This window comes from Spermophilus citellus (assembly GCF_964194105.1).
Source record: "Spermophilus citellus genome assembly, chromosome: 1".
In the NCBI taxonomy this organism is placed as follows: Eukaryota; Metazoa; Chordata; class Mammalia; order Rodentia; family Sciuridae; genus Spermophilus; species Spermophilus citellus.
Genome location: NC_138182.1, coordinates 225862697 through 225879270, shown reverse-complemented (window position 1 = coordinate 225879270; position 16574 = coordinate 225862697). Strand labels below are relative to the sequence as shown.

General features: G+C 38.6%; 1 protein-coding gene across 1 annotated transcript in view; it reads right to left on the bottom strand.

The window, feature by feature from the left end:
* MCCC2 (methylcrotonyl-CoA carboxylase subunit 2) overlaps nt 1-16574 on the bottom strand; it is an 81676-nt gene that overhangs the window by 4232 nt on the left and 60870 nt on the right. The window contains exons 11-16 of the mRNA XM_081310185.1: nt 14862-14934; nt 11887-11963; nt 9789-9855; nt 7748-7904; nt 6745-6859; nt 2382-2467 (exon numbers count right to left, since the gene is read on the bottom strand). Coding sequence (XP_081166311.1) covers nt 2382-2467; nt 6745-6859; nt 7748-7904; nt 9789-9855; nt 11887-11963; nt 14862-14934 — 575 coding nt within the window. The remainder of the gene's footprint in view (nt 1-2381; nt 2468-6744; nt 6860-7747; nt 7905-9788; nt 9856-11886; nt 11964-14861; nt 14935-16574) is intronic.

Below are 16574 nucleotides of genomic sequence, written 5' to 3'. Positions count from 1 at the left end.
ATTGGAAGGGCTGGGGATATAGCTCAGAGGTAGTGCACTCACGTGGGATGCGTGAGGCCCTGGGTTTGATTACCAAGTGCCACAAAATCAAACACACTGGGCTGGGGATGTGGCTCAAGCGGTAGCGCGCTCGCCTGGAATGCGTGCGGCCCGGGTTCGATCCTCAGCACCACATACCAACAAAGATGTTGTGTCCGCCAAGAACTAAAAAAATAAATAAATATTAAAAAATCTCTCTCTCTCTCCTCTCTCTCTCTCTCTCTTAAAAAAAAAAAATCAAAAACACTGGAGATTCCAATAGCAGGTGATGACTGAGCTCTCTGAAAAGCCAGATCTAACAATGTTCATGCCAAAGCAGGCCAGGGTATTGCTGTTAAACTAAGATCTACTAAATCCAAGGACAGCATCATAAGCCAGCCGGAAAGTCCTTTCATCTTTGAGAGAAAGTTCCTCTCTCTGTGCCATCAACTATTTCAACAGAAGGGTGAAGCATCTACAGATAAACAGAGGGATCTTTCTATCTTTCAACATTTATTTCCAAAACTTTCAACATTTATTTCCAAAACTAAGTCTATCTGGGCCATTTGCTCTTTTGCTTTGAATGTAGTCCATTAAAAAAATAAGGTTATTATGGAAATAATAAAGGATACAATCTTTCCCAAGAGATGACATTGCTTAGCCAGAACCAAAAAACAAGTTAATGGCTCACACAGGACTCTCTATTTTTCAAAGTTTAATATTTAAACTGTAACTGAACATTTCAGTCAAAGTTCTGTGTGAAAACAAAAATTGTCAGCAAGCTTACAACATATGCTCATTGGAGATGCTCATTGAGCTGTTTCTCCCGCCCTTTCAGACTGCCAGCTGATGATTGGCTCACAGCAGCCCTAGCAACATCTAGCTGATTGGCTCCTCTGCAGTGATGCTCATTGGGCTGTTTCCCTGCCCTTTCAGACCACTGGAGCTGCTCATTGGGGGACTTTTTTGGCTCCGCCCACGCAACCCAGCCAATCGGCCTCAAGAGCAGGAGGATTGTGGGAGGTGGAGAGGCTTGTGGTTTGGAGGGAGAGGCTTGTGGGAAGCAGGCGGTGGCAGTTGGGCTCTGAGGGTTTTTCCTGAGGAGCTGTTTTGTTTGGGGTGTGTGGTTCTAAAAATAAAGTTAGTTTCTTTTGACAAGTGGCTCCTGAATTGTGCCCAGCCAGACTGCGGCACTTTACATTTCATCTTCTACAGTAAATATCTTCTACAGTTTTCTATTGCTTTTTTGCCTCTACTGGCTCTTATATAAATCTGCTGTGTGATGGCAAAAGGAGGAACAAGTTTGTTTCTCAAATCAATAACTATAAAATATTTTGCTCTTAATTAAGTGAACTAATAAGCCAACACAGCAAAATATACCTGTAAATCTGTTTACATATATATTTAGCAAAATTTATACATATTTAGCAAGGAGACACATAGGTCTTAAAAAAAAATACAAATGTCATTATCTAAACTTTAATAATGGTCTTGAAATTCAACACGTTCATTCTTTGCACCCCAGTGCTAATAGCCAGCTACAAAGGGGCACTTCAAATCGTTGAAATGGATTCTAACTTTTGGTTTTCTTTTCTCCCTTTCTCTCCAGTAAATGGCATAAATCACAGCATAACCTAAGTTTAAAAGACACAAATACTTGCTTTTTTCCCTCTGCCCACGGGATAAAAGAAAGACATGAAGCTTAAGTCTTCAGAATGCAGAACATTAAAGTTGTTGGAAAAAAAGATCTGGAAGCACACACCAGGAAGTCTCCAACTGAGACAGGCTGGGATAATTTATTACCTCATTAAGTGGCATAAAAAACAAACAACCAACAGCTATAATGGTGGGAGGTAATTATGTGACACATGTACCCTGGCTGTGACTGATCACCTCTGAGTACATGAGCACACTTGTTAACAAGGGCCGATAGGTGTTCAAACCATCTCATGCTTAAAATGGGGTTAAAAACAAAACAATGAGAAAGAGGGATATGACAGGAACCCATGTTTTTAAGGAAAAATCAGCATTAACTTCTGACAGTGACACGGTCAAGTTGTAATTTTTATTCCCAGCTCTCAGCATGGCCCAGCTCTGGTTACGGGGCCCCTCCAGTCTCTGGATACCCCAATCAGGGGTGAGTTGGGGCCGGGGTGCAGAATCACCCAATGATAATATACCTATAATGCAGGGAAGCCTGGAAGAGGGGCAGCAGTTTAGCATAAAGAGACAACAGTACAAAATTAAGTTTGTCCAGAGGTTATTTTTGATTCCTCTGAAGGCTGACCATCCTAATTGTTGGGGGTCTCTGCAAAGCTGCCAGAAGGCACCCAGCAGGAAAGGAGTGATTCTCTGGCTCCCACCTTGCACTGGAATAGTAAGGGTTCCCTTCCTCTTCAAACTGCTTAATGATTGGCTCTTTTAAAGCTGCTTCATCAGCACTGGACAACTGAAAGAAAAGGAGCCATGAATAAGTCATTGTCTTTGGAATAATTGATACCATTTAGAAAATCTCAAAAAAACAGACAATAAATCCCATGAACAATAACGCTACAACCAACATTTTTGTGGTGAGGTATTCATTACAAGTGATACTTTAAGATGCATGATCTCTCCTGACACAGAAGTACCAAATTATTTTACCATTACTTCTTCCTTATCAGAAACAGCATCCTGAGACCATTTAATGAAAGGTTCAAACCCAGGATAGCATGTACCACTGTATTCCAGCAGGGTAAAATAATGGATGTGAATTACAGAGTAAAACAGAAGAACTATTTATTTTTAGCAGCCTCTGGTTAAGAACATAAAGAATTGTAAGATTTTCCTTCAAAATAACCAATTTCTGTCTTATCTTTTCTTTATTTTTTTCATTTGTAGTACTGGGATTGGACAGGGCCTGTCCTACATTAGGCAAGTGTTCTACCACTTTAAAACTTTTTAAAGCTTACAGGGGGGTAAAATAAATAGCTGAGAGATGATTTCCCTCGCTGAAAATTTAATGGTTTTCTTATTGGCATTAGAGGGACCAAGTGATAGTTATTAGCTCAGATGTAAAAGATATTTGGAATTTATTTTGCCATCTTAAAAAATATTTTCAACTTAAAAAAAACTGCACCAAAACAAATTACTTATTTCAAATAAATTCTCCCTTCTTTTAATACTTTAATATTATTTAAATATTTTAATATCATTTTATAGGTCAAGAATTTGGAGTAAGAACCACTAGCACACTGCACTTTCCTTTCATATATACAAAGGAATGAATTTACAAATCTGTGTATCAATTAGGCAAATAACAACTATTTAACAAGGGATCATTATGCTAGGCTTCATGAAGTTTAAGACATATCTTCAAAATACCAGGTAGCATTTCATACCCCACCTTCCCCACCTCCACTACCTTCCCACTTCCCCTACCAACGCCACCATCCTTGGCCCCCTCCCAACCCCATCCTGACACACACACGCAAACAAAGCTATCCTTTTGCTTTGATACTAGTTGGTACTAAAGTGAATCTAAAACCTCAGTGTAAGTCTACATAGTTCCTGCTGCTTGGCAAAGACAATCAGGGATGTAAGGCAGGGGTGAATGCACTCAGGGAGGCAGGAACCACCTCTCCAGCTTTATATTATCTCTAACTCTGCAAACTAACTGGTAGACCAGGTGATTTCAGAATGGCAGGATAGAGCCCAAGAAGGCAGGGCCTCCTCCATTTTATACTTTCTTTCTCTGATGAGACAACAGTTCACCTAAGCAACTTCAGAAACACACATTCCTAAACACATGTCCCCCAGCCTTCAAAAATGTTGGTGCCTCCACAAAACTGTTAAAAGTTATAACTAAAAAATATTAATGCCAAATTTCAGAAGAATCTGAGACACAAACAAAAGAATACAGCCAGGCACGGTGGCACACATCTGTAATCCCAGCAGCTCAGGAGGCTGAGGCAGGAGGACCACGAATTAAAGCCAGATTCAGCAATTTAGTGAAGCCCTAAGCAACTCAGTAGGACCCTGTCTCTAAATAAAATACCAAAAAAAAGGGGGGGGGGGCTGGGGTTATGGCTGAGTGGTCAAGTGCCCCTGAGTTCTATCCCCAGTACCAAAAAAATATCCATTATAAAAGCAGCCGTTGGGTTAGGGTTGTAGCTCAGTGGCAAAGCACTCACCTAGCATGTGCAAGGCCCTGGGTTCGATCCTCAGCACCACATAAAAATAAATAAAACTACAACTAAAAAATTTAAAATTTTAAATAAATACATAAAAGCAGCCGCTTGCTGACTTGCCCTTCATCAAATTTCCACTACCCTTTCCATTTTTCTTTAAACTTTCTTGGAACACAAATGTTATTCAATTCTCAGTAAATGACTGATTCCGCCCACTCGAGGTATCCTTAACAACAATCTAAAGGTAAAAACAGAGAAAAATAAAATTTTGCTGCTTTCAGTCATAAAATCAAAGAAGTAAATCAGATTTATTGAAATGTCACTAACTGCAAACGAATAAGAATCATCTTTATGCCTCAGGCACTCAGAGTTCTGAAAAAACTGTAAAAAGTGACCAGAGATGGAGGCGGAGTTGTGGCTCAGTGGTAGAACACTTGCCTAGCATGTGTGAGGCACTGGGTTTGATCCCCAGCATCACATAAAAAACTAAATCAAATAAAGGTATTGTGTCCATCTATAACTAAAAATATTTTTTAAAAAATGTGATCAGAGATGTACCTCAGATGAAATCACTTTTAAAAAGAAACTCAGACATGTAGATCAATGGTACAGAATAGAAGACACAGAGAACAACTCACATAAATATGGTTATTTTATACCACACAAAGGTGCTAAAAACATGGGCTGGGGATGTGGCTCAAGTGGTAGCACGCTCGCCTGGCATGCGTGCGGCCCAGGTTTGATCCTCAGCACCACATACCAACAAAGATGTTGTGTCCGCCGAGAACTAAAAAATAAATATTAAAAATTCTCTCTCTCTCTCTCTCTCTCTCTCTCCTCTCCTCTCCTCTCCTCTCTTTAAAAAAAAAAAGGTGCTAAAAACATGATTTGCAGAAAACACAGCCCCTTCAACAAATGGGGCTGGCAAAACTGGAAATCTATCTGTAGCAAAATGAAATTAAACCTCTATCTCTCACCCTGCACAAAAATCAACTTAAAGTGGATCAAAGACTTCAGCATTAGAACAGAGACCCTATGCCTAATAGAAGAAAAAGTAGGACCAAATCTCCACTATGTCAGCTTAGGACCCGACTTCCTTAACAAGACTCCTACAGTGCAAGAATTAAAATCAAGAATCAATAAATGGGATGAATTCATGGGCTGGGACTGTAGCTCAGTGGTAGAGCACTTGCTTAGCATGCATGAGCCACTGGGTTCAATCCTCAGCACCACATAAAAATAAACAAATAAAATAAAGGCATTCTATCCATCTACAACTACTAAATAAATAAGTAAATAAATGGGATGGATTCAAATTAAAAAGCTTCTTTTCAGCAAAGGAAACAATAATGCAAAGAGAGAGCCTACAGAATGGGAGAAAATCTTTACCACATGCACCTTAGATAGAGAGAGCACTAATCCCCAGGATATATAAGAACTCAAAAAACTTAATACCAAAAAAAACAAATAACCCAATCAATCAATGGGCTAAGGAACTGAACAGACACTTCACAGAAAAAACACAATCGATCAATGAATATATGAAAAAATGTTCATCATCTCTAGTGATTAGAGAAATGCAAATCAAAACTACTCTAAGATTTCATCTCACTCCCATCAGAATGGCAATTATCGAAAATACAAGCAATAATAAGTGTTGGCAAGGATGTGAAGAAAAAGGTTCACTTATAAATTGCTGATGGGACTGCAAATTGGTACAGTAAAGAGATTCCTGGAAAGTAGTAAGGAGATTCCTCAGAAAACTTGGAATGGAACCACCATTTGACCCAGCTATTCCACTCCTCAGTTTATACCCAAAGGACTTAAAATCAGCATACTACAATGATGCAGTTACATCAATGTTTATAGCAGCTCAATTCAAAATAGCTAAACTATGGAACCAACCTAGATGCCCTTCAACAGATGAATGGATAAAGAAAATGGGGTACATACACACAATGGTACATTACTCAGCCTTAAAGAAAAATCAAATTATGGCATTTGCAGGTAAATGAATGGAGCTGGAGAATATCATCCTAAGTGAAATAAGCCAAACTCCTCAAAAAACAAAGGCCAAATGTTTTCTCTGATAAGTGGATGCTAATCCATAATGGGGGTGGAGGTGGAAAAGAATGAAGGAACTTTGGATTGTGCAGAGGGGAGTGAGGGAGAGGAAGGAAAGAAGTGTGGGGATGGGAAGAACAGTGGAATGAGATGGACATTATTACCCTATATACATGTATGATTATACTACCAGTATGACTCTGCATGTTCAGCCAGAGGAAGGAAAAGTTGTGCTCCATTTGTGTACAATGTGTTAAAATACATTCTACTGTCATGTATAACTAATTAAAATAAATAAAAAATAAAATAAATAATAAAAAAGTAAAAAAAAAAAAAAAAAAAAAAAAAGAAAGAAAATATGTGTGTGAGCTTAAATTGCTGAAACGACTCCTGGATCAGCATCTTCTCAACCTTCCAGGGGGATGGTGGGTACTCCTAGACTCCAGTGTGTTCATTGGTGAAAGCCAGATCCAGAAGAAGAAATGTCATTTACCTGTTTCCCCTCTCGTGCTTTTTGGTCCTTTGCTATCGTAGCTAACACATTGGCTGCCTGCTCTCCTCCCATCACTGAGATACGAGCATTTGGCCACATGTAGAGAAATCTTGGGCTGGGAGAAAAAGAATGATCTACTTAATTCAATGCACAACACAGACTTTTCAGAGGACACATTTTTTAATGAGTGATTCTTATTAAAAAGAACCTTCTTTTAAATAAGTGGTTCTTATTTCCAGGGGCACATTATAATCACCTGAAGAGGTTTAAAAAAATATATAACAATGAACAATGTCTGGAACCCCTGCTGCAGACCAATCTCCAGAGTTGGGGCCTCTGCATGCATGTGATTTTTAAGTTCTCCAGGTGACTCATTATGGGTATAAAAGTATTCATAATATCTTCTTATCTGTGGTCATGTTCCATTCCTGATTTTGGCTACACATGCCTATGTTCAGTTTGATGGAGACATTATCAAGTTTGTTAACTTTTCAACTTAAGTTTGTTAATCTAACTACTTTGGGCTTTACCAATTCTTCTACCTTATGTTTGTTCCTCACTATATCTTTTCCATTGTTCTTGGACTTAAGATGCTGTTCCTCCTGAGCTGTATGCTTAGCTCATTGATTTTCATCCTTACTCTTTACCCAATATATACTTTTTTTTTTTTTTGGCTAGGCAATGTAGCTCTACGACTGAGCCCCCAAGTATACATATTTAAGACTGTAAACCTTCCTCAAAGCAAGATCTTAGCTGCATCACACAAGTTTTAATGTATAGACTTTTCATTATCAGCCATTTCAAATATTTCCTGATTGCCACTGTAGATTTTTTCCAAACAGAACCCTTAGCATTAAATGTAATTTCATTCCTCTAGATGATACCAATTATATATAACTGATCAAGATTTGTGAATGCCATTATTTCAAACATAAAATGACCACTTATGATAATACCTCAAGCATGCTTCTGTCTTTCAGAGAAAATCATGACAACCACCTACCTATATGCTCTGCCACACATCCCATAATTTCCAGCCCCATACGATCCCCCAATAATGACGGTTATCTTAGGCACGTTGGCACAGGCTACAGCAGCCACCATCTTGGCACCATCCTTGGCAATTCCTTCGGCTTCATACTCTCTACCAACCATGAATCCTAGGAGAGAGAACAGAAAGGAGCCTCAGGGTGACGGGCCTGATGTGCAATGCCAACTCCACCAAGGTTCTGGAAGGTCAGCTTGTGTTACACTAATTTTCCTAAAAGTCTAACTCTAACAAAATATTTGTATGTGAAATATGTCCCCAAAAAGTGTGTTTTAAAAGTTAAAATAAATTTTTTCGTCACTTTTAAAATTTTCTTAGAACAATTCATTTGGATACACAGACAGATCCTCAAATAACAAAAGGAAGCAATCTCTCTTCAAGAAATCACCTCCAAGTAGAGGCTTGACGATGAGAGCTTGTGACACGGCCACCTAAGGAAAAAGCACTGTAGCAAGCCACACTGTGAGGGCTTCCGTATCCAATGACCTAGTTTAAAATAAAGGCTGTTCCTTCTGCAGGATGGCTTTAAAACTTTGATGAAATAAAGATTAATATTTCATGGAGATGCTGAGTCCCTGCCAGTGACTCAATAGCAATTTTTTTTCATTGAAATTACAAGATTCTGGGCTGGGGCTGTAGCTCAGTGGCAGAGCGCTTGCCTTGCACATGTGGGGCACTGGGTTCGATCCTCAGCATCACATAAAAATTAACAAATAAAATAAAGACATGCTGTCCATCTATAACTACAAAATTTAACATTAAAAAAAAGAGAAAGAAATTATAAGATCCTCTACTTCAAGCTCCCAACTCTGCTGAAACAGCATTACAGCTTCACTGGGTCTCCTGGGACTTGGGCTCCTCCCTCTCCACCTTAGAAACACCAAGTCAGGTTCACTTGTCCCCTTCCCCAATCCAGCCTCTAGAGAAGACATTTCTTTCATCCATGAATGTAGACTCACTTGCCTAACTGACTGCCTAACTAGCCTAACTCACTTGCCTAACTAGTCTATCTCACTTGCCTAACTAGTACTATTCCTGCTGTGCACATCTCCAGCATCAGGTCATCCAATTCAATTCAACAAATCCTGATGGAGCATCTGTACTTGCTGTGGCTACCACAGGTGCAACAGCACAGTCCTTGCCTTTACTGGGTGCTCTCTCTTCCTCCAGCTAACCATCTCAGCCAGAGGAGCTCCAACTCCTTCAGCCTGCATCCCAGTACTATTTAAAGCCCTGCTCACTTTCAAGCGCCTAATTCCTCCTTTTTAGGAAGGCCTGCCTGATCCAACAACTAATACAGAGCATCCACCTCCTGAGCCTGAGATGACCATGTATGAATTACTTGGAAGATTGAGGGGAGAAATTTTTTGCTGGTCAATAAATCTGAGGGCTACCTCTATGTTAGACACAGTGCACAGAGTCTCAGAATTCTAGGTAAGAGAACTTTGAAGCTGTGAGAGACTTTAAAATCACTCCACCCACCATGTGAAGATCATCTATGAAGTATGAAGTCTAGGGAGGTGACAGAACTCACTTTAGTCATGCCATTCTTTGGAGTCAAAACACAAATCCCCACACTTTGGCTCAGTATGTGCATGTACATTTTACAAAGATATTGTTTCAGGTAGAATCAACTGCACAATAAAAGATAAATGGACAACCACAGCATGTGCTTAAAATCCTTTAGCAGAAACAAGGTACTGGGAAGGAGACAGTGGGTCAGACAATGCTCTCTGACTCCAGGCAGGTGGGTGGTGTGCATGTGTAGAAGTAAAGGGAGGCCACTGAACATTTGTGATGCACCAAACTCAGAAACTGCTTCCCTTAGAAAATATGGGTAATCTCCTCAAAGTATTTAACATTCATAAAGGAAAATGTTAATCCTTAAAGAAATTCCAGGAAAAGCAAGTCCAACAGAACTTTCTGCACTGAGCCACAATGGATGGTTTACAGCTCTAGAATAAATGTAACCAAATAAACTGAGCTGTTTTCTCACCAGTGATATTCTGGAGGAACAGCAGAGGAATATTTCTTTGGCAGCATAACTGGACGAAGTGAGCACCCTATAAGCAAATAACATAAAAATTCTTTTTTAAAAAAATGCAATTAACTCCATAACTATCATGCATCCCACAAAAATCACAATTTGGGTCAAAGAGAAGAAAGAATACCCTTTGTTTGGATAGTCTGACCTTCTATTAACCATGACAGTAAAGGAACAGTGCTGCCTCACTGTTTGTACCAAGCTGACTCTGCACACTTGCCTGTGTGATCACTGGCATGCTGCTGTTAAGGCAACTGCTGTGTCGCGGATGAAGTTAATCACTAACATTCCAAGCAGCAAGTAAAACTTCAGTAACAGAAACTAAAGAACTACTGTCAGTGAGAATGGCTGAGCTTTGCTATAAAATAATTCTCTAATTTTCCACTTTAGAAAAGAAAGAATGCAAAGATTTGGGGATATCCAGGATACCACTGACATCTTGGTGACCATTTGCTTCATGCATCAAGATTATTAAATATGGGCTGGGGTTGTGGCTCAGTGGTAGAGCACTTGCCTAGCATGCGTGAGGCACTGGGTTCGATCCCCAGCACCACATAAAAATAAACAAATAAATAAAGGTATTATGTCCATCTACAACTAAAAAATTTTAAAATATATTATAAAATATATCTTTCTTACTCACATGCCCCAACAAAGAAATGGGATTTTAGATTAGGCTGAGTGCTAGAGATCTTCTAGCCTTCAGGTTAGAAATTATTTACTGATCTAAAAATGTGACTATTCTATCCCTATCTTCAAAAGATTGTGTGAGCAAGAAACTTGTATAAACCATTTCCTTTATGTTTTACTGTCTGCACATCTTTTATCTCCATGGGAAATGCCTTGGCTGGTACAAAATTGCAAAGTAATTGCTCAACCTCAATATGACTATGTTTACAAGAATGAGGAAATCACACAGACCTTTGGGGCTTATTTCAACAAATGAAATGTCAGACTGGAGCCAAACATAACTCCTCCTGGGTTTATCTGTGCCAAGCTGACAGATAAACCAAGTGGTTTGTCTGGCCTCAGTCTGACATTTCCTCTACTGAGATAAGTTATAAATCATTATATTTCAGTAGCATTTAATATTTTTTAAAACATCTATACTATTTAATGAAAATAAGCAATTCTTCCATCTATATATGGGACTATCAATTTTAGGTTCTTTTTTAAAAGAAAAAACTATAGAACCATAATAAATTTTATTAAAAGTTCTTTATAATGGGATTGTGGATGATTTATATTTGCTTTATTGTTACTTTGTTTTTTTTTTAATAATTGAGCTGAGGGAATAATAATGGAAAGCAGAATATACAAACTGGTTTTATTGATGAAACATTTCACCAAAGACAAATGCTTCCTCATTTAGGGTGTGAAAGAGTTTAACTGGCTGTTTCCTATAATAATAAGGAATACTTGACTAAAACTAAACTTTTTTCTTAAGACAACACTTCATCAAAGAAGTACATGAATTACATTTACTTAAGGTGAGGTAATCTGAGACAATGATGCATGGAATCACCCAGTAAGCCAAAAGATATTCAAGAGCTCACTCTTTAAAGCCAGAACACCAGTAACAAAAACCTACTATTTCCCATTTCCACAAAGTAAAAGCAGATGACAGGATAGAAAGGAATAAATAGCTCACAGCTCAGAAGCACACTCATAGGGTGACCAAATCCCTCCCACACATCAGCCCCAGAGGAGGAGCCCCTTTCAGAACAAGTCTCCCCAACCTTCTCTGAACACATACTTGTGATAGCAATTGTAATTGAAGTATCTCCTAAGAATTTTCCTAAAACAGCATATTTGACATTTTGACAGAGCTGCAGTTTTTCCATCACATCATGTTAATTTAACCAACATAATTTTCAAACACAAACATACATGCACAGGTATAAACATGTCACAGCATTTTGTCTGCTAAGATGTCTGGTTAAACATCATAAAGCTTTTATGCACTAAATTTTCATTCATTATTTGACCTTCAAAATTGGTTGTGCTAGATTAAAACAGAAACTCTTGAAGTCTTTTTAGCAGTACTTGCCTTTTTTGCAGATTCAGAAAACAGAACTCCATTGTTTCCAATGATACCTATGGGGTATCCAAATATTCGAGCAAATCCTCAAAAGAAAATTCAGAAAGAATTTACACTTTTCAGAAGGCTTTTAATTCACACCAGAAGCACACTTACACATTCTTTAATTTCAGATCAAAGTTTAAAATGTCAAGAGATTTTTATCTATGGCATAAAATAGCTCATGTCACAATATTTTATTCTTATGGTACCAGAGGCTGGTTTTGTTCTTTGCTTCTGAAAAGGGTCATGTTACATGTAAAGTTGTCTATTTGTACTGGGTTACTTGGATTAAATGATCGGTTCAGTGTGTCATCCACTCATTCATTTAACACATACCTGAGTTCCTGGTGTGTACCAGACACTATGGATATTCCGAAATACAACAAGCCAAAGGCACAGAGCTATTTAAAGGTTATTGTTCAGACCTGTTGCCCACCTTGACCAAAAATGCCTGTGGTAACAACAGACCCTTAAAATAAAAAGGATAAAATCAGGGAAACAACTTAGAATTAAATAAATAAATAAAACAAGAACAGTTAAGCCTGGAGGTGATCAAAGATAAAGCAAGAAAGCCAGTTAGGCTTCAAAGAAAGAATCACTTCACTTTCATTTTCAGTTTACATCTTTTTTCTTCTTTTCACAAGTGCTACTCTCTATCACCACTTCCACTACCACTTCAAACACCCACCCTATACAAACACACACACAAGAAACCAGGGGAGGGGAAGCAGGGGCAGGGAGAGGGAGGGGGAGAGGGAAGGAGGAAAGGAGAGAGAGAGCAATTGTTATTTTGTTAGGCAGGTGTTTAAGGTTATTTAAGAGGAGGCTAATTATTTGCAAACCAGAAGAACTTGACTAGAGAGACCTTCTCCAGAGAGATTTCCAACAAGCCAAGGATGGGCTAAATGTGTTAAGTATTTAACAGGGTAGAACAGCTGCAGGTATGTACCTGTAGAAAGAGCATCTTACAAGTGAGTATGTGCTATATTCCCACAAGGTGAATCCACCCATGTGAATGGGTGTCAAATACTTGGAACCCAAGAATCCACACTCTGTGGACCAAAGTGGGTCAAAGACAGCTTACTACAAAAGCCTACACACCTGGACTCTACCTCTTCAACCTCTAGCTGCACAGGCTGTGGAGCTTGATACAAAACAGGTGCTCAAAACATCAGAGAAGAAAAATTACAGATAAAAGCACATTGACATATTGATAAACCAAAATGCTGAACTTTTAGAGACAGATTTTTGTTCTTTACTCTTCCTTATATCGATTTATTACCTTTCTAAATGATTATGTTTATTTAATGTGATAAAGTGGAACACTGATTTGATGGCCATTGATTTCTTTTTGTCTTACAGTCCTAAAATCCCAGCCAAAAGCCTAAGCTGCATATCCTAAATGGCCCTGCCACTTATAGAAGCTATTCAGGGAGAGCTAAGCTAGCCACTCCTAAGAGTGTCCACTCATAAAGAGATGAGACTCTAACATGATCCACTTGCAAGATGCCACTCTGCACATAAACTACCCTGTTGACTACATAGGCATTCAATCCACCCTTGGCCCTGCCTAGGGATCTCCAGACACAATCAGACTTGTTGAATGGGGCCCATGGCCCCACTATCCTAGGGATGTCATGGAAGGAAGGTCTTCACTAACTGCCTGATCCAAAATGGAATTCTGAAGAGAAAAACAAAATGTCCAAGAAATCTCCTGGGGCCTAAGGATAAGTGCTGAAGCAGGAGGAAACCCTGAAGAACTCCCAGACACACTTGAGCCTCTGGAGAATTCTGATCTCCCCTCTCACCCTCTATGCCTCCCACCCTCTTCCTCTAGTCTTTCCTCTCCCCTTCTCTTCCCCCAGCCTTACTTACAGCCCAGTGTAGTCAAGAAAATATGGAGGAAACTGGATGTAGACCTAGGGGACAAGGGCACCACAAGTACTGGGCAAATATATAAAAGTAGATGACAGGGACAGCCCATCCATCTTTAGAGAAAGCAGACAAGCTTTGACTTGTTTGAAACCACAATACAGTGAGGGTTACATCCTGGACTATTTGGTGACAAATCCTGCCTGTATATCAAACAAAAGGCTCTTAATCACTTAAACACCTAAATACAAAAACATAAATTCCACTCCCATTGTGAATCCTCCTTCTGCTCACAAATCAAGTCAGGAGAAAGTGCTGAGATTTCTCCTTAAGCCTCAATGTACATTTGCAATTTGGACTTTTGCAGCTAGTTTTTATGTCCCCCTCCTCTGATATGTTATTGTCAGGATAACTACTATATTTTCAAGCTTTTTAACACCAAGTAAAATTCATAAAATGTGTTCTGCCATTTGGCCAAGATACATTGAGTCTAGCAGCTGTTTGAAATATTTTTTCTTCAAAGGCCTATAAACTTAATACCTTAGACAAAAGAATTAACATGTATAATAATCTTATTTGTTTTTCTAGATGTAGCATACTGTCCTGCATGCATCAGCTTAAGACCCCACAGAGGCTGTGAGAAGACTTAACTCATTCTACATTCCTCTGGAAAGCTAAAACATCACATAAAACTTCCCAGTTGAATTGGAGACTAAAGAACAAAAGAGACAATGCTGAAATTTTCAAAATAACTAGTCATCCAGAGAAACAAAAATCATTACAAATATTTTCTGCTGACTTTACTCTAAGAATATTGTTATATAATGTCACAAAGTCACAAATAAGGGCTCATATCACAGCATCCAGCCATCATTTTAAACTCTCAGGATTCATGAAACCATTTAACTACAAATCACCTTTATAAAATAGCTCCTTTTGAAAACTGACTCATACATTTGTAGTGCTCTAAATAACAAAGCTCTTGCCAAGTGTATCAAAGCCTTGAGAAAGGAATCACTCATTTCAAACCAGTAGAAAATGTTCACATTTTCATTCCTTCACTTGCATACCTGTAACTAATGTGTCTCCATAGAAGGCTTTGAACTCATTGAATCTGCTTCCATCCACGATCCTAGCAATGACCTAAGAGGGAAAATGACAGTGTTCCTGAGAAATTATAACACAAAATAATGTTTGCATTAAAGTTATTTATAAAAAAAAACAATTCAGTGACATTGCCACTTTCACAAAATTTCACTAGAATTTCACTTAACGTGCACAGTGAATGCCCTAAAGTCACTCTGGGCTCTAATTTTACATCTCACTACAAAAAGGCACAATGTTGTGCACAAGTAAAGCTGCAAAGATTCTGGGGACTGGGGGCTGGGCTTAGAGAGGCTGTCAAATGTCAAACTCCTCGAGTTCTGGGAACTGACCAGAGAGCAGGGCATGGACAGAGCCTGCAGTCAGAAGACGTTGGCTCAGATTGTATCACCTGACTTAGGTGTTCCAGAGTGAGTCACTTAACCCATCAGAGCCTCAGTTTTCACTTCTGGGGAAGATGGAACAAAACCAGAATGGACTACTAATAAAGAACCTAAGAAAATAATATTAAAATGAAGAACCAGTCTGACTTCCAGCTCTACCACTGAGCAACAAATCTTAAAATACTCTAAGCCTGCTTCCTCATCTGTTAAAAAAAAAATCATAATAACACTGAAAAAGTACTAACTGAAGCATACTGACTGGCTTTCATTGAACCGTAAGTATTAGGGGGCTGGGGTTGTGGTTCAGTGGTAGAATGCTCACCTAGCACAGGTGAGGCACTGGTTCGATGCTCAACACTACATAAACATAAATAAATAAAAATAAAGGCATTGTGTCTACCTGCAACTAAAAAAAAATTTTTTTTTTTTTAAAGGTAGGTATTAGGAATGAAAGGAAGGGAAGCAGGACAGGAATAGGAAAGACAGTAGAATGAACCAGACATAACTTTTTTATGTTCATATGTTTCATATGTTCCTAGTTCAGTGAAACTCCATATCATGCACAACAGCAATACGACCCTAATTAGACTTTTTAGATATACATGACAGTACAGTGTGTTATGACATATTATATATACATGGAGTATAACTTATTCTAATTAGTTTATTAGTTAATTAGTTGAGAAAGGAATCACTCATTTCAAACCAGTAGAAAATGTTCACATTTTCATTCCTTCACTTGCATACCTGTAACTAATGTGTCTCTATATAACGCTTTGAACTCATTGAATCTGCTTCCATCCACGATGGAACTAAAAAATATATAATTTTTTTTAAAAAGGTAGGGGGCTGGGGATGTGGCTCAAGCGGTAACGTGCTCGTCTGGCATTCATGGGGTGCTGGGTTCAATCCTCAGCACCACATAAAAATAAAAAATAAAGATGTTGTGTCCACCAAAAAACTGAAAAATAAATATTAAAAAAATTCTCTCTCTCTTCTCTCTCTCTCTCTTTAAAAGAAAAGGTAGGTATTAGGAATGAAAGGAGTATTATACATACTCCATGTATGTATAATATGTCAAAATACACTGTACTGTCATGTATATCTAAAAAGAACAAATTTTTTTTAAAAAAGGTAGTTATTAGCTGGGCACAATGTGCACACCTGTAATTCCAGCAACTCGGGAGGCTGAGGCAGGAGATTGCAAGTTCAAAGCCAACCTGAGAAACTCAGTGAGACCCTGTCTCAAGCAAAAAAAAAAAAAAAAAAAAAAAAAAACAGGAGGGGCTGGGGATG